The sequence below is a fragment of the Caloenas nicobarica genome, unplaced genomic scaffold (assembly GCF_036013445.1).
Source record: "Caloenas nicobarica isolate bCalNic1 unplaced genomic scaffold, bCalNic1.hap1 Scaffold_689, whole genome shotgun sequence".
Lineage (NCBI taxonomy): Eukaryota > Metazoa > Chordata > Aves > Columbiformes > Columbidae > Caloenas > Caloenas nicobarica.
This window is the reverse complement of record NW_027017678.1, coordinates 1-17,725: the sequence shown is the minus strand read 5'-3', so window position 1 is coordinate 17,725 and position 17,725 is coordinate 1. Positions and strand designations below refer to the sequence as shown.

General features: G+C 65.1%; 2 protein-coding genes across 2 annotated transcripts; one reads left to right on the top strand and one right to left on the bottom strand.

Annotated features, from left to right (window-relative positions):
- Window positions 1-122: 122 nt before the first annotated feature.
- On the top strand, window positions 123-10,648 carry PPP5C (protein phosphatase 5 catalytic subunit). The gene is made up of 13 exons (XM_065658142.1): window positions 123-344; window positions 1,893-2,134; window positions 2,905-3,052; window positions 4,225-4,346; window positions 4,435-4,500; window positions 4,984-5,082; window positions 5,828-5,933; window positions 6,810-6,952; window positions 7,217-7,304; window positions 7,402-7,442; window positions 8,160-8,338; window positions 8,798-8,879; window positions 10,316-10,648. Exons 1-13 carry the CDS (start codon window positions 203-205, stop codon window positions 10,376-10,378), a joined length of 1,521 nt encoding a protein of 506 aa, XP_065514214.1. The 5' UTR covers window positions 123-202; the 3' UTR covers window positions 10,379-10,648.
- Window positions 10,649-10,958: 310 nt separating this feature from the next.
- Window positions 10,959-17,720, bottom strand: ECH1 (enoyl-CoA hydratase 1; the record flags this gene model as incomplete). The annotated part of the gene is made up of 9 exons (XM_065658139.1): window positions 10,959-11,144; window positions 11,773-11,923; window positions 12,874-12,945; window positions 13,060-13,130; window positions 13,800-13,864; window positions 14,336-14,380; window positions 15,411-15,539; window positions 16,256-16,346; window positions 17,661-17,720. Coding segments are annotated over 9 exons (789 nt in total), but the record flags the coding sequence as incomplete, so codon positions are not given.
- Window positions 17,721-17,725: the final 5 nt, after the last annotated feature.

Below are 17,725 nucleotides of genomic sequence, written 5' to 3'. Positions count from 1 at the left end.
CGAGTCGTCCTAGCGCGGCCCCTCTGGTAACCCCTCGGCCCCTCCTCTCTCTGGTTCCGCCCGCGCTTTACGACACCACCCCCCCCCGCCTCATTCCCTCCCATTCCCGGTCCCGCCGCCTTTTGCGACAGCGGCGGCGGTGCTTTGCGGCGCGGCGGGGCCGCGCTCCCGGCCGTTGCCAGGGGCGCTTTACGGCCCGGCGATGGCGGAGGGAGAGCGGGCGGAGAGCGGCGGAGGCCCCGGAGGCCCCGACGGGCCCGGGCCGGGCCCCGGGCAGCCCCCGAGCGCGGCCGACGTGGAGCGGGCCGAGGCGCTCAAGACCCGCGCGAACGAGTTTTTCAAAGGTACCGGCGGGGCCGGCGGAGCGGGAACCTGGAACCGGGGCGGGGGGGGAATGGGGCTGCTGGATGGGGAGCCAAGGGGGTCTGCCAGATAGGGAGCCATGGGGGGAATGGGGGTGCCAGATAGGGAGCCAAGCGGAAAATGGGGGGAATGGGGGTGCCAGATAGTGAGCTATGGGGGGGGGAATGGGGCTGCCAGATAGTGATCCATAGGGGGAATGGGGCTGCCAGATAGGGAACCATGGGGTGGGAATGGGGCTGCCAGATAGGGAGGTATGGGGGGCTGCCAGATAGTGAGCCGCTGGGGGCAATGGGGCTGCCAGATAGGGAGCTGTGGGGGGAATGGGGCTGCCAGATAGGGAGCCATAGGGGGAATGGGGCTGCCAGATAGGGAGCCATGGGGGGGAATGGGGGGGGAATGGGGGTGCCAGATAGGGAGCCATGGGGGGAATGGGGCTGCCAGATAGGGAGCCATGGGGAGAATGGGGGTGCCAGATAGGGAGCCATGGGGGGAATGGGGCTGCCAGATAGGGAGCCATGGGGGGGAATGGGGGGGGAATGGGGGTGCCAGATAGGGAGCCAGGGGGGGAATGGGGCTGCCAGATAGGGAGCCAGGGGGGGAATGGGGCTGCCAGATAGGGAGCCAGGGGGGGAATGGGGCTGCCAGATAGGGAGCCATGGGGGGAATGGGGCTGCCAGATAGGGAGCCATGGGGAGAATGGGGGTGCCAGATAGGGAGCCATGGGGGGAATGGGGCTGCCAGATAGGGAGCCAGAGGGGGCAATGGGGCTGCCAGATAGGGAGCCATGGGGGGGAATGGGGGTGCCAGATAGTGAGCCATAGGGGGAATGGGGCTGCCAGATAGGGAACCATGGGGTGGGAATGGGGCTGCCAGATAGGGAGGTATGGGGGGCTGCCAGATAGTGAGCCGGTGGGGGCAATGGGGCTGCCAGATAGGGAGCTGTGGGGGGAATGGGGCTGCCAGATAGGGAGCCATAGGGGGAATGGGGCTGCCAGATAGGGAGCCATGGGGGGGAATGGGGGGGGAATGGGGGTGCCAGATAGGGAGCCATGGGGGGAATGGGGCTGCCAGATAGGGAGCCATGGGGAGAATGGGGGTGCCAGATAGGGAACCATGGGGGGAATGGGGCTGCCAGATAGGGAGCCATGGGGGGGAATGGGGGGGGAATGGGGGTGCCAGATAGGGAGCCAGGGGGGGAATGGGGCTGCCAGATAGGGAGCCATGGGGGGAATGGGGCTGCCAGATAGGGAGCCATGGGGAGAATGGGGGTGCCAGATAGGGAGCCATGGGGGGAATGGGGCTGCCAGATAGGGAGCCAGAGGGGGCAATGGGGCTGCCAGATAGGGAGCCATGGGGGGGAATGGGGGGAATGGGGGTGCCAGATAGGGAGCCATGGGGGGAATGGGGCCGCCAGATAGGGAGCCATGGGGGTAATGGGGCCGCCAGATAGGGAGCCCCAATGGGGCTGCCGAACAGCGATCCGTGGGGGCCAACGTGGGTCTGCGGACGCTGTTCCCCGCTCCCCGCAGCCAAGGACTACGAGCAGGCGGTGAAGTTCTACAGCGCGGCCATCGAGCTGAACCCCGGCAACGCCATCTACTTCGGGAACCGCAGCCTGGCGCACCTGCGCACCGAAGCCTACGGCTACGCGCTGGCCGACGCCACGCGCGCCCTGCAGCTCGACCGCTCCTACCTCAAGGGCTATTACCGCCGCGCCGCCAGCTACATGGCCCTGGGCAAGTTCAAGGCCGCCCTGCGCGACTACGAGACGGTGAGAGCCGGGGGGGACGCCCCGCTGGGGCGGCTCGGGGACACGTTTGGGGACAACGTGGCGCCCCCTGGGGCTTGGGGAGAGCCTTGTTGTCTGCCTGGGGCGGCGCGTCCCCCGCGAACTTGGGGACGCCCCTGGGGAAGTTGTCATCCCTGCAAACTTGGGGACACCCCTGGGGACAGTGTCCCCACCCTGGCGCTTGGGGGCGCCCCTGGGGACATTGTTCCCCCTCCAAACTTGGGGACACCCCTGGGGACAACATGTCACCCCCCTGGGGACATTGTCCCCCCCCCAAACTTGGGGACACCCCTGGGGACGTCGTCACCCCCCCAAACTTGGGGACACCCTTGGGGACATTGTCCCCCTTCCCCAAACTTGGGGACACCCCTGGGGACAACATGTCACCCCCCTGGGGACATTGTGTCCCCCCCCAAACTTGGGGACACCCCTGAGGATGTCGTCACCCCCCCAAACTTGGGGACACCCCTGGGGACATTGTCCCCCTTCCCCAAACTTGGGGACACCCCTGGGGACAACATGTCACCCCCCCAAACTTGGGGACACCCCTGGGGACGTCGTCACCCCCCTAAACTTGGGGACACCCCTGGGGACATTGTCACCCCCACAAACTTGGAGACAGTCAGTATGTCCCCGTCCCTAGACGCGTGTCCCCATCCCCTGGTTGTCCCCGTCCCCTGAGTGTCCCCTGACGTGTGTCCCTGTCCCCCGAGGGGTGTCCCCGTCCCCTGAGTGTCCCCCGTTGTCCCCAGGTGGTGAAGGTCCGGCCCAACGACAAGGACGCGAAGCTCAAGTACCAGGAGTGTCACAAGATCGTCAAGCAGAAGGCGTTTGAGCGCGCCATCGCCAGCGACCCGCACCGGCGCTCCGTGGTGGACACGCTGGACATCGAGAGCATGAGTGAGCCAAAAGCCCCCGCTTTCACCCCAAAAACCAGCCCCGAATCCCCCCAAAACTCCCCAAAACCCCCGGTGCTCTGTGGTGGACACGCCGGATGTCGAGAGCATGAGTGAGCCAAAAGCCCCCGCTTTCACCCCAAAAACCAGCCCCGAATCACCCCGAATCCCCCCAAAACTCCCCAAAACCCCTGGTGCTCTGTGGTGGACACGCTGGACATCGAGAGCATGAGTGAGCCAAAAACCCCCGCTTTCACCCCAAAAACCAGCCCCGAATCACCCCAAAACATACTCCAAAATTCCCCCGAATCTCCCCCCAAAATACCCTGAATTCACCCCTAAATCCCACCAAATGGGATCCCCATGAGGGTCCTGGTGTCCCCGTGAGGTTCTTGGTGTCCCCATGAGGGTCTTAATGTCCCCACAAGGGTCCTGGTGTCCCCATGAGAATTCTGGTGTCCCCACGGGGGTCCTGGTGTCACCGTGAGGTTCCTGGTGTCCCCACGAGGGTCTTAATGTCCCCACAAGGTTCCTGGTGTCCCCACGAGAATTCTGGTGTCCCCACGGGGGTCCTGGTGTCCCCGTGAGGTTCCTGGTGTCCCCACAGGGGTCCTGGTGTCACCGTGAGGTTCCTGATGTCACCGTGAGGTTCCTGGTGTCCCCACAAGGGTCTTAATGTCCCCATGAGGTTCCTGATGTCACAGTGAGGTTCCTGGTGTCCCCACAAGGGTCTTAATGTCCCCTTGAGGTTCCTGATGTCCCCGTGAGGTTCCTGGTGTCCCCACAAGGGTCTTAATGTCCCCGTGAGGTTCCTGATGTCCCCGTGAGGTTCCTGATGTCACCGTGAGGTTCCTGGTGTCCCCACAAGGGTCTTAATGTCCCCTTGAGGTTCCTGATGTCCCTGTGAGGTTCCTGATGTCACCGTGAGGTTCCTGGTGTCCCTACAAGGGTCTTAATGTCCCCATGAGGTTCCTGATGTCACCGTGAGGTTCCTGGTGTCCCCACAAGGGTCTTAATGTCCCCATGAGGTTCCTGATGTCACCGTGAGGGTCCTGGTGTCCCCACGAGTGTCCCCCACTGTGACACCTGGGACCCCCGTGTCCCTTCAGGGGTGGCCACGACCCCCGTCCCCCCGTGTCCTCCCGTGTCCCCACGTGTCCCCTCGTGTCCCCGCAGCCATCGAGGACGAGTACAGCGGCCCCAAGCTGGAGGACGGCAAAGTGACCTTGACCTTCATGACCGATCTCATGCAGTGGTACCGCCAGCAGAAGAAGCTGCACCGCAAGTGCGCCTACCAGGTGCCCCAGTGCCTCCCAGTCCCTCCCAGTCCGTCCCAGTGCCGCACCGCGTCCCCAAGGTGCCACCTGTCCCCTGGTGTCCCCACAGATCCTGGTGCAGGTCAAGGAGGTTCTGGCCAAACTCCCCACGTTGGTGGAGACGACGTTGAAGGAGGTGGGTGACAAGGGGGGGGACACGCGGTGTCCCCAGGGGGTGGTGTCACCAAGGGGTGATGTACCCACGGGGTGGTGACATCATTCCATGGGGACACCAAGGGGTGATGTCCCCAAGGGGTGGCGTCCCCAGGGGGTGATGTACCCGCGGAGTGGTGTCCCCATGGAATAGTGTCACCAAGGGGTGGTGTCACCAAGGGGTGGCATCCCCAGGGGGTGATGTACCCGCGGGGTGGTGTCACCAGGAGTGGTGTCCCCATGGAATAGTGTCACCAAGGGGTGGTGTCCCCAGGGGTGATGTACCCACGGGGTGGTGTCCCCATGGAATGATGTCCCCAGGGGTGGTGTCCCCAGGGGTGGTGTCCCCAGGGGTGATGTACCCACGGGGTGGTGTCCCCATGGAATGATGTCCCCAGGGGTGATGTACCCACGGGGTGGTGTCACCAGGAGGTGACACGTCCCCCGCGCTCTGTCCCCGCTGCAGACGGAGAAGGTGACGGTTTGCGGTGACACCCACGGCCAGTTCTACGATCTCCTCAACATCTTCGAGCTCAACGGGCTCCCGTCCGAGTCCAACCCCTACGTATCCACCACGGCGACGGTGGCACCGCGGGGGGGACGCGGCGATGTCACCGCGTCACCAGGACTGCACTGGGGGGTCCTGAACTTGGCCCGGTGTCCCCAACCCAGTCCTGTGTCCCCAACTCCACCCGCTGGCCCAGGGCTTCAATGGGAGGGTCCTGGTGAGGGGACATCCCTGTCACCAATGTCACCATGTCCCCAGTGTCCCCAACCTGATCCTGCGTCCCCGACCCTGCCCTATGTCCCAAATCTGTCCCCATGTCCCCAACCCTTACCTGGGGTGTCCTGAACCTGTCCCGGTGTCCCCAACACGCTCCCGTGTCCCCAACCCTGCCCTGTGTCCCCAGTCTGTCCCCATGTCCCCAACCCAGCCCCGGGGTGTCCCCAACCCTGCCCTGTGTCCCCAGTCTGTCCCCATGTCCCCAGCGCACCCCCGGGGTGTCCCCAACCCTGCCCTGTGTCCCCAGTCTGTCCCCATGTCCCCAGCGCACCCCCGGGGTGTCCCCAACCCTGCCCTGTGTCCCCAATCTGTCCCCATGTCCCCAACCCAGCCCCAGGGTGTCCCCAACCCTGCCCTGTGTCCCCAGTCTGTCCCCATGTCCCCAGCGCACCCCCGGGGTGTCCCCAGCCAGGCTCAGGGCATCAGTGGGAAGGTCCTGGTGAGGGGCCACCCCTGTCCCCACTGTCCCCGCGTCCCCAATGTCACCGTGTTGCGGGGAGGGGACGTTTTCCTCAACGAGCGGCAGATTTTCAACGGGGACTTCGTGGACCGCGGGTCCTTCTCGGTCGAGGTCATCCTGACGCTCTTCGGCTTCAAGCTGCTGTACCCGGAACATTTCCACCTGCTGCGAGGTGACGCCGCGGGGACAGGGCTGTCACCTCCCCCCGCGGCGGGGGGACGTCGGCCCCGGGCTTGGGGACACGTCCCATGTCCCTGTCCCCAAGCGCTGGGGATCGGTGGGGACACGTGTCCAGGGGTTGGGTCACCTCCCGTGTCCCCTTTGTCCCCCAGTTCTGGGGACACGTCCCATGTCCCCTGTAGGGCCCTGGCCTGGATGTGTCCCCAGGTTTGGGGACATGCTCTGTGTCCCTTGTCCTCAGTTTTGGGGACACGTCCCGTGTCCTCGTCTCCGGTTTTGGGGACACATCCCATGTCCCACATCCCGTGTCCCCCTCCTCAGTTTTGGGGACACTTCCCATGTCCCATATCCCATTTTGGGGACACTTCCCGTGACCCCATCCCCCGTTTTGGGGACACATCCCATGTCCCACATCCCGTGTCCCCCTCCCCAGTTTTGGGGACACTTCCCACGACCCCATCCCCAGTTTTGGGGACACATCCCATGTCCCCCCATCCCCAGTTTTGGGGACATCCCGTGTCCCCCCATCCCCAGTTTTAGGGACACATCCCATGTCCCCCCTCCCCAGTTTTGGGGCCACATCCCGTGTCCCACATCCCGTGTCCCCTTCCCCAGTTTTGGGGCCACATCCCATGTCCCCCCTCCCCAGTTTTGGGGACACATCCCGTGTCCCCATCTCCAGTTTTGGGGACACATCCCACATCCCCTGTCCCCAAGGTCAAGCCGTGGGTCCACGTCACGTCCCCTTGTCCCCATGTCCCGCCTCGTCCCCCGCCCATTCCGGGGGGTGGGTGGCAGGTTCGTCCCCTCGCCCCCAGCCCCGATGTCCCCGTGATGTCCCCGCGGTGTCCCCGCGGTGTCCCCGCAGGGAACCACGAGACCGACACCATGAACCAGATCTACGGGTTCGAGGGCGAGGTCAAGGCCAAGTACACGGCCCAGATGTTCGCGCTGTTCAGCGAGGTCTTCGAGTGGCTCCCGCTGGCCCAGTGCATCAACGGGAGGGTCCTGGTGAGGGGACACCCCTGTCCCCAACGTCCCCAACCTGTCCCCAACCCCGCCAGTGTCCCCAGCCCTGTCCAAGGGTGTCCTGAACCTGTCCCAGTGTCCCCAAACCTGATCCCGTGTCCCCAGCCCTGCCCTGTGTCCCCAACCCACCCCCGGGATGTCCCCTCGCAGGGTCCCCGATGTCCCCGGTGTCCCCAAGGGGTCGGGGTGACCCCTGTCCCCAGCCGGGGGTCCCCGATGGCCCCAGTGTCCCCGTTGTCCCCGCAGATCATGCACGGGGGGCTGTTCAGCGAGGACGGTGTCACCCTCGATGACATTCGCAAGATCGAGCGCAACCGCCAGCCGCCGGACTCGGGTGGGTGACAGTCCCCGGTGTCCCCCGTGTCCCCACGGGGGGGTGGCCCCGACACCCCCACCGCAGGGGACAAACCGCCCCCCGTGTCCCCACACAGGGCCCATGTGTGACCTGCTCTGGTCCGACCCGCAGCCGCAGGTGAGTCCCCAACGTCCCCAATGTCCCCAACACCCTCAATGTCCCCAACGCCCCCATTGCCCCCAATGCCCCCAATGTCCTCAACACCCTCAATGTCCCCAATGCCCCCAATGTCCCCAATTGTCCCTAACACCCTCAATGTCCCCAATGTCCCCAATTGTCCCCAACACCCTCAATGTCCCCATTGTCCCCATCATGCCCAACGTCCCGGTTGCCCCCATTGTCCCTGTTGCCCCCATTGTCCCCATTGCCCCCAATGTCCCCATTGCCCCCAACGCTCCCAGTGTCCCCATTGCCCCCAACGCTCCCAGTGTCCCCATTGCCCCCAACGTCCCCAACGTCCCCGTTGTCCCCAACGTCCCCAATGCCTCCAACACCCGCAACGCTCCCAATGTCCCCATTGCCCCCAACGTTCCCGTTGCCCCCGTTGCCCCCAGTGTCCCCGTTGCCCCCAATATCCCCATTGCCCCCAGCGTCCCCAATGTCCCCATTGCCACCAACGCTCCTAGTGTCCCCATTGCCCCCGTTCCCCCCAATGTCCCCATTGTCCCCAACGTCCCCAATGCTCCCAACACCCGCAACGCTCCCAACGTCCCCATTGCCCCCAACGTCCCTGTTGCCCCCAATGTCCCCAACGTCCCCAATGTCCCCATTGCCCCCAGCGTCCCCGTTGCCCCCATTGCCCCCACGTCCCCACGTCCCTGTCCCCGTCCCCAGAAGGGCCGCTCTCTCAGCAAACGCGGCGTGAGCTGCCAGTTCGGCCCCGACGTCACCGAGCGGTTCCTGGCGCGGAACCACCTCGACTACATCATCCGCAGCCACGAGGTCAAGGCCGAGGGCTACGAGGTGACGCACGGGGGCAAGTGCGTCACCGTCTTCTCCGCGCCCAACTACTGGTGAGTGACGGGGACGGGGGACACGGGGGGACAGGGGGACACGGTGGGACAGGGGACACAATGGGACAGGGGACACGGGGACACAGGGGGGCAAGTGCGTCACCGTCTTCTTCACACCCAACTACTGGTGAGTGATGGGGACAGGGGGACTGGGGGACACAAGGGGACACAGGAGGACGGGGGGACCGGGGGACACAGGGGACACAGGGGGACGGGGGACACAGGGGGACAGGGGGGCACAGGGGGCACACAGGGACGGGGGGACTGCGGATACATGGGGGACACAGGGGAATGGTGAGTGACAGGGGACACGGGGGGACAGGGGACACAGGGACACACGGGGGCAAGTGAGTGACATGGGGACAGTGGCACCGGGGGGGTGGGAGCCGCAGTGTCACCTCAGGTGGGTCCCCAAGTGTCCCCATTGTCCCCAATGTCCCCGTGTCCCTGTCCCCACAGTGACCAGATGGGGAACAAGGGCTCCTACATCCACCTGCGCGGCAGCGACTTGCGCCCCGACTTCCACCAGTTCACGGCAGTGGTGGGTACTGGGAACACTGGGAACACTGGGAACACTGGGAACCGCCCCCCGGGGCAACTGGGAACACTGGGAACCCCCGGAACCCAACTGGGGACACTGGGAACCCCAATACCCAACTGGGGATACTGGGAACCCCCCCTCGGGGACACTGGGAACCCCAATACCCAACTGGGGAAACTGGGAACCCCCCCCCGGGGACACTGGGAACCCCAATAACCAACTGGGGAAAGTGGGATGCCCTCTTGGAAACTGGGGATACTGGGAACCCCCCCCTCGACCCAACTGGGGATATTGGGAACCCCTAAAACCCAACTGGGGATACTGGGAATCCCCCTCAACCCAATTGGGGATACTGGGAGCTCCTCCAAACCCAACTGGGGATACTGGGAACCCCCAAACCCAACTGGGGAGACTGGGAACCCCCAAACCCAACTGGGGAGACTGGGAGCTGCTTCCTGGGGGTACTGGGAACCCCTAAAACCCAACTGGGGATACTGGGAATCCCCCTCAACCCAATTGGGGGTACTGGGAGCTCCTCCAAACCCAACTGGGGATACTGGGAACCCCCAAACCCAACTGGGGAGACTGGGAACTGCTTCCTGGGGATATTGGGAACCCCTAAAACCCAACTGGGGATATTGGGAACACCCAAACCCAACTGGGGATACTGGGAATCCCCCTCAACCCAACTGGGGATACTGGGAGCTCCTCCAAACCCAACTGGGGATACTGGGAACCCCCAAACCCAACTGGGGAGACTGGGAGCTGCTTCCTGGGGATACTGGGAACCCCTAAAACCCAATTGGGGATACTGGGAACCCCCAAACCCAACTGGGGAGACTGGGAGCTGCTTCCTGGGGATATTGGGAACCCCTAAAACCCAATTGGGGATACTGGGAACCCCCAAACCCAACTGGGGATACGGGGAATCCCCAAAACCAACTGGGGAGACTGGGAACTGCTTCCTGGGGATATTGGGAACCCCTAAAACCCAACTGGGGATACTGGGAACCCCCAAACCCAACTGGGGATACTGGGAATCCCCCTCAACCCAATTGGGGATACTGGGAGCTCCTCCAAACCCAACTGGGGATACTGGGAACCCCCAAACCCAACTGGGGAGACTGGGAGCTGCTTCCTGGGGATATTGGGAACCCCTAAAACCCAACTGGGGATACTGGGAATCCCCCTCAACCCAATTGGGGATACTGGGAGCTCCTCCAAACCCAACTGGGGAGACTGGGAGCTGCTTCCTGGGGATATTGGGAACCCCTAAAACCCAACTGGGGATACTGGGAACCCCCAAACCCAACTGGGGATACAGGGAATCCCCCCATGTTGTCTCTTGGGGGGTCACGGGGCTATTGGGGGGAGGGGCCGGGGTGGGGGAGGGGCCGCCGGGCCGCCCCTCCCCCGCTGACCCCCTCCCCCCCCAGCCTCACCCCAACGTCAAGCCCATGATTTACGCCAACACGCTGCTGCAACTGGGCATGATGTGACCCCCCCGCCCCCCACCCATGGGTGCCCCCCACCCACCCCTCCCCCACCCCGGGGCGGGGGGGCTTTTAATCTATTGGAAGATTGTATTTATTCCCCTCCCCCCCCACTCCCCTTTCCCAGTGCGCCCAGTTTGGGGCAGGAACTGGTTGGGGGGGGGGTGTTTGGAATCGCCCCCCTCCCCGCGGGGGGGGGGGGGAGGGGCCGCCCCTCCCCCAACAAGCAATAGGTGCGTGGAGATGGGGGAGGGGTGGGGAGGGGGAGGGGGTTTTCGGGGGGGGGTGCTCAGGGTTTGCCCCGCCCCCCGCCCCCCCCCCCCTTAGGACGTGCCCCTCCCCCCCCCCCCCCCCGGCCCCTCCCCCCCCCCGGCCGGGCGATTTTACCGTCTGTAATTAATGATGTTAAAATAAAGTAATTATTGTAAACTGGGCGGGGACCCAGGTGTCCAGGGAGGGGACCCAGGCGTCCGGGGGGGACCCAGGCATCCGGGGGGGACCCAGGTGTCCAGGGAGGAGACCCAGGCGTCCGGGGGGGACCCAGGTGTCCAGGGAGGGGACCCAGGTGTCCGGGACACAGGGACAGTTGTTTATTGGCGACAGTTTGTTTATTGGGGGACGCAGTTGGGGGCTGGGGACTCGGGGGACAGCGGGGACACCGGGGTCCCTAGAGCTTGGCGAAGGGAATGTCCTCGGGTCCCTTCTTGGCCATGGCGGCCTGAACCGACTTGAGGATGTCCTCGGTCTGCAGCATGGCCATGTTCCAGGTGGCCTGGGGACAGGGACAGACACGGGGACATGGGGACACTCCAGGGCTGGGGACAGGGACAGGGGGACACCCCAGGGACGGGGACATGGGGACACCCCAGGGACAGGGACAGGGGGACACCCCAGGGACAGGGACATGGGGACACCCCAGGGATGGGGACAGGGACACGGGGACATAGGGACAAGGCGACAGGGATGGGGTTGGGGACAGGGATATGGGAACATGGGGACAAGGACATGGGGACACCCTGGAGATGGGGACACCCCAGGGATGGGGACAGGGACCAAATGGGGACAGGGACATGGGTCAGGAATGGTGGACAGGGACACAGGGACAGGGATGGGACAGGGACACAACAGGGACAAGGACGGGATGGGGACAAGGACCCAATGGCCTCAGGGATGGGGACAGGGACCAAATGGGGACAGGGACATGGGTCAGGAATGGGGGACAGGGACACAGGGACAGGGATGGGACAGGGACACAACAGGGACAAGGACGGGATGGGGACAAGGACCCAATGGCCTCAGGGATGGGGACAGGGCCAGGAGCCCCTTGGGGACAACGCCGGGGACGTGTGGCCGTGCGGAGGGGACGGAGGGGACAGCGGTGTCCCCGGGGTGTCACTCACCACGTAGCGCAGCCCCTCGGGCACCGAGTGGTCCCTGGAGAACAGCAGGTTCACCTTGGTCCCCTGCACGGCCACCGGGCTGCGGGCGGCGATGGCCGCGGCCACCTCCAGCGCACCGGCCACCAGCGTCCCCTTGTCACTGAACACGCGGCTGCGGGGGGACAGAGACGCTGGGGACGCCCCCAGGGTGCTGGGGACACCCCCTGGGAGTGGGGACACCCCATGGTGCTGGGGACACCCCCTGGGAATGGGGACAACCTGGTGGCACTGGGGACACCCCATGGTGCTGGGGACAACCTGGTGGCATTGGGGACAGCCCAGTGGGGCTGGGGACACCCTGGTGGCATTGGGGACACCCCCATGGCATTGGGGACCCCCTGGTGATACTGGGGACACCTTCATGGTACTGGGGACACCCCCGCGGGGCTGGGGACACCCTGGTGGCATTGGGGACACCCCCATGGCATTGGGGACCCCCTGGTGATACTGGGGACACCCCCATGGTACTGGGGACACCCTGGTGGCATTGGGGACACCCCCATGGCATTGGGGACCCCCTGGTGATACTGGGGACACCTTCATGGTACTGGGGACACCCTGGTGGCGTTGGGGACACCCCCGCGGGGCTGGGGACACCCTGGTGGCATTGGGGACACCCCCATGGCATTGGGGACCCCCTGGTGATACTGGGGACACCTTCATGGTACTGGGGACACCCTGGTGATGTTGGGGACACCCCCGCGGGGCTGGGGACACCCCCGGTGATACTGGGGACCCCCTGGTGACATTGGGGACACCCCCCTGGCATCTGGGACATCCCAGTGGGGCTGGGGACACCCCATTACCCTGGGGACACCCCTGTGGTGTTGGGGACCCCCTGGTGATGTTGGGGACACCCCCACGGTGTTGGGGACCCCGCAGGGACATTGGGGACCCCCTGGTGATGTTGGGGACACCCCCACGGTGTTGGGGACACCCCGGTGGGGCTGGGGACACCCCCTGCGATTGGGGACAACCTGGTGGCATTGGGGACCCCCTGGTGACGTTGGGGACCCCCCTGGTGACATTGGGGACCCCCCCGGTGACAGCGGGTGACAATACCTGACCAGGCCGCAGCTCTGGGCCTCGGGCGCCATCATTTTGCGCGCGGTGAAGGCCAATTCGTTAACGAGGCTGCGGTGGGGACGCGGGGTGACAGCGGGGTGACATTGGGGTGACACCGCGGTGACACGGGGTCCCCCCTGCTGCTGCCACCCCCCCCCCGCCCCGGTGTCCCCCCAGTGTCACCTCTGGTTGCCCACGATCTTGGGGAGACGCTGCAGGGTCCCCACGTCGGCCGCCAGCCCGATGTCAACCTCCTGGGGGGACATGGGGACATTGGGGGACATTGGGGTATAGGGGGGACATGGGGGGATATGGGAGACATGGGGGGACATGGGGACATGGGGGACTTGGGCGATATTGGGGGACATGGGGACATAGGGTGACGTGGGGACATGGGGGGACATGGGGATATAGGGGGACATGGGGGACATGGTGGGGATATGGGGGGACATGGGAGACATGGGGACATGGGGGACATGGGGACATGGGGGGACATGGGGATGTAGGGGGACATGGGGGACATGGTGGGGATATGGGGGGACATGGGGACATGGGGGACTTGGGCGATATTGGGGGACATGGGGACATGGGGGACATGGGGACATAGGGTGACATGGGGACATGGGGGGACATGGGGATATAGGGGGACATGGTGGGGATATGGGGATATGGGGGGACATGGGGACATGGGGACATGGGGGGATATGGGGGGACATGGGGACATGGGGACATGGGGGGATATGGGGACACCTGGGGGGGTCCTGGGGACATCTGGGAAGTCACAGGGACAACTGAGGGGTCTTGGGGACACATGTGGGGTTTGGGGACACGTGAAGGGTCTTGGGGACACCTGGGGGGGGGGTCTTGGGGACACTTGGTGGGTCCTGGGGACCCATGGGGGTTTTGGGGCCCCCCCGTGGTACCTTGACCTGGAACCAGGCGTCCTGCGAGCAGAACCGGATGTCACAGGCACAGATCAGGTCAACGCCTGCGGGGACACCGTGGCGGGGGGGACACCGTGGCGGGGGGACACCGCGGGGACACCGCGGGGACACCGGGGTGAGGGACAATGCGGGGGACACGGGGGTTGGGGACACCGGGGTTGGGGACAATGAGGGGGGTTGGGGAGAATGTGGGGGTGGGGACAATGGGGGGTTGGGGACATTGGGAGGTTGGGGACAATGTGGGGGGGGTGGGGACATTGGGGAGGGGGTTGGGACAATGGGGGAGTTGGGAAATTGTGGAGCTGGGGACATTGCGGGGGGGTTGGGGACAATGCGGGGGTGGGGACATTGTGGGGGTGGGGACACCATGGTGGGGGGTGGGGACATTGTGGGGGTGGGGACATTGTGGGGGTGGGGACATTGCGGGGGTGGGGACCTTGGCGGGGTGGGGACATTGGGGGGGTGGGGACACTGGGGGGGTGCGCCAGCCCTGTCCCCGTGTCCCCCGGCCTCACCTGCCCCCACGCAGGCCCCGTGAACGGCCGCGATCACGGGCTTGGACACTGGGGACAAGGGGGGGACGGTGGCACCGGTGGCACCTCAAGGGGGGCACCCCCGGCTCCCACCCCCCTGTCCCAACCAGAGCCCCCCAGCCCTCCCCATTCCCCCCAGTGCTCCCAGTTCCCCCCATTCCCCCAGTCCCCCCATTCCCCCAGTCCCCCCCTTCCCCCCAGTCCCCCATTCCCCCAGTTCCCCCCCTTCCCCCCAGTCCCCCATTCCCCCCAGTGCTCCCAGTCCCCCATTCCCCCAGTTCCCCCCCCTTCCCCCCAGTCCCCCCATTCCCCCCAGTGCTCCCAGTCCCCCCATTCCCCCAGTTCCCCCCTTCCCCCCAGTCCCCCCATTCCCCCAGTGCTCCAGTTCCCCCCATTCCCCCAGTCCCCCCCCATTCCCCCCCTTCCCCCCAGTCCCCCCATTCCCCCCAGTGCTCCCAGTTCCCCCCATTCCCCCAGTCCCCCCATTCCCCCCAGTCCCCCATTCCCCCCATTCCCCCCAGTTCCCCCCATTCCCCCCCGGTCCCCCATTCCCCCTGTCCCCCCACTCCCCCAGTTCCCCCCATTCCCCCCATTCCCCCCAGTTCCCCAGTCCCCCCCAGTCCCTCCAGTTCCCCCCATTCCCCCATTCCCCCCCTTCCCCCCAGTCCCCCATTCCCCCAGTGCTCCCAGTTCCCCCATTCCCCCAGTCCCCCATCCCCCCAGTTCCCCCCATTCCCCCCCCCCATTCCCCCCAGTGCTCCCAGTTCCCCCATTCCCCCAGTTCCCCCCATTCCCCCCACTCCCCCAGTCCCCCCACACTCCCCCAGTCCCCATTCCCCCAGTCCCCCCCAGTGCTCCCAGTCCCCCATTCCCCCAGTCCCCCCATTCCCCAGTCCCCCCATTCCCCCAGTGCTCCCAGTCCCCCCATTCCCCCCAGTGCTCCCAGTCCCCCCATTCCCCCAGTCCCCCCATTTCCCCCCAGTCCCCCCAGTCCCCCATTCCCCCCAGTCCCCCCAGTGCTCCCAGTCCCCCCATTCCCCCAGTCCCCCATTCCCCGGCACCTTCTCCATGGCGCTGAAGCTCTCCTGGAAGTCCCGGATCTTTCTCCGCAGGTTCCAGCCCCTTCTGGCCACGTCCCCCCCGTCCAGCCCCAGCAGCTCCTGGCCCAGGGACGCCAGGTCGATCCCTGCCGACAGCGCCATCCGTGTCACCCGGTGTCACCCCAGTGTCACCCGGTATCACCGGAACCCGGGGATGGGGACAGGGGACCCTCAGGGTGGCACTTGGGGACCCCTGGGGCTGTGGGGACACTGGGGTGGCCCCAAAACCCCCATTGTCCCCGTCACCCCCATGTCACCCCAGTGTCACCCCCAGTGTCACCCCAGTGTCACCATCACCCAGGGACCGGGCTCAAAATGACCCCAAATCCCCTCAAAATGGCCCAAATCCCCCACCAAAATGACCCCAAATGACTCGAAATCCCCCCAAATGGTCCCAAATCCCCCCAAATGGCCCCAAATCCCCTCAAATTGACCCAATCCCCCACAAAATGACCCCGAATCCCCCCAAAATGGCCCCATATCCCCCAAATGACCCCAAATCCCCTCAAATTGACCCAAATCCCCTCAAATTCACCCAAATCTCTCACCAAATGACCCCAAATCCCCTCAAAAATGCCCCCAAATCCCCAAATGATTCAAAATCCCCCCAAAATGACCCAAAACCCCCTCGAAAATGACCAAAATCCCCCCCAAAATGACTCCGAATGCGTCAAAAACGCCCCCGAATGACTCAAAGTTCCCCCCACGCCACCCCAGATTCCCCCCAAAAGCCCCTCGAAAATGACCCAAAATCCCCCAAAATGACCCCAAAACACCCCAAAATGCCCGAATTGGCCCCGACCAGCCGTGAAAAGGGTCCCGGCCCCCGAGATGACGACGGCGCGACAGGTTGAGTCCTGAGTGATGGCCCCGAAGCACGACACCATCTCCCTGCGGAAACTGGGCTTACTGGGAGCACTGGGAGCGCTGGGAAGGGCACTGGGGGGCACTGGGAGGGGTTTGGGGGTCACTGGGAGGGGATTTGGGGGTTACTGGGGGCACTGGGAGGCACTGGGAGGGGTTTGGGGTTACTGGGAGGAACTGGGGGGCACTGGGAGGGGGTTTGGGGGTTACTGGGAGGAACTGGGGGGCACTGGGGGTTACTGGGGAACTGGGGGGCACTGAGGGAGGGGGTTTGGGGATTACTGGGAGCACTGGGAGGCACTGGGAGGGGGTTTGGGGGTTACTGGGGGCACTGGGGGGGCACTGGGGAGGGGGTTTGGGGGGGCACTGGGAGGGGGTTTGGGGGTTACTGGGAGGAACTGGGGGGCACTGGGAAGGGGTTTGGGGGTTACTGGGAGGAACTGGGAGGCACTGGGAGGGGTTTGGGGATTACTGGGAGGGGGTTTGGGGATTACTGGGAGCACTGGGAGGCACTGGGAGGGGTTTGGGGGTTACTGGGAGGAACTGGGAGGCACTGGGAGGGGTTTGGGGGTCAACTGGGAGGAACTGGGGGGCACTGGGAGGGGGTTTGGGGTTACTGGGAGGAACTGGGGGGCACTGGGGGTTACTGGGGGAACTGGAGGGCACTGAGGGAGGGGGTTTGGGGATTACTGGGAGCACTGGGAGGCACTGGGAGGGGGTTTGGGGGTTACTGGGGGCACTGGGGGGGCACTGGGAGGGGTTTGGGGGTCACTGGGAGGAACTGGGGGGCACTGGGAAGGGGTTTGGGGGTTACTGGGGGAACTGGGGGGCACTGAGGAAGGGGGTTTGGGGATTACTGGGAGCACTGGGAGGCACTGGGAGGGGGTTTCGGGGTTACTGGGGGTCACTGGGGAGCACTGGGAGGGGTTTGGGGGTCACTGGGGGCACTGGGATGTTTTGGGGAGGTCCTGGAGGAGTGACTGCTGCATACTGGTTCATACTGGTGTTACTGGGAGGCACTGGGGGTGGGTTATGGGGGGTCACTGGGGGGCACTGGAGGTTCCTTGGGGTCACTGGGGGTCACCGGGAGGGCACTGGGGGTCACTGGGGGTCACTGGGATGTTTTGGGGAGGTCCCTGGGGGGGTGTCTGGTGGCCACTGGTTCATACTGGTTATACTGGTGCGCACTGGTGGCACTGAGAGGCACTGGGGGGGTTAAGGGGACTCACTGGAGGTTCCTGGGGGGTCACTGGGATTTTTTGTGGAGGTCACTGTGGGGGCGACTGGCGGTCACTAGCTCATACTGGTTTATACTGGTCCGTACTGGTTTATACTGGTACCCTCCAGAAGGCGGCGTTCATGGCGTTGCGCTTGTCGGGCCGGTTCAGCTCCACGTGCAGGACGGACT

Coding starts and splice junctions, on each gene's coding strand:
- PPP5C (XM_065658142.1), top strand. CDS start 203: ATGGCGGAGGGAGAGCGGGCGGAGAGCGGCGGAGGCCCCGGAGGCCCC. Junction 5,934..6,809: donor ACATTTCCACCTGCTGCGAG/GTGACGCCGCGG, acceptor GTGTCCCCGCAG/GGAACCACGAGACCGACACC. Junction 8,880..10,315: donor TCCACCAGTTCACGGCAGTG/GTGGGTACTGGG, acceptor CTCCCCCCCCAG/CCTCACCCCAACGTCAAGCC.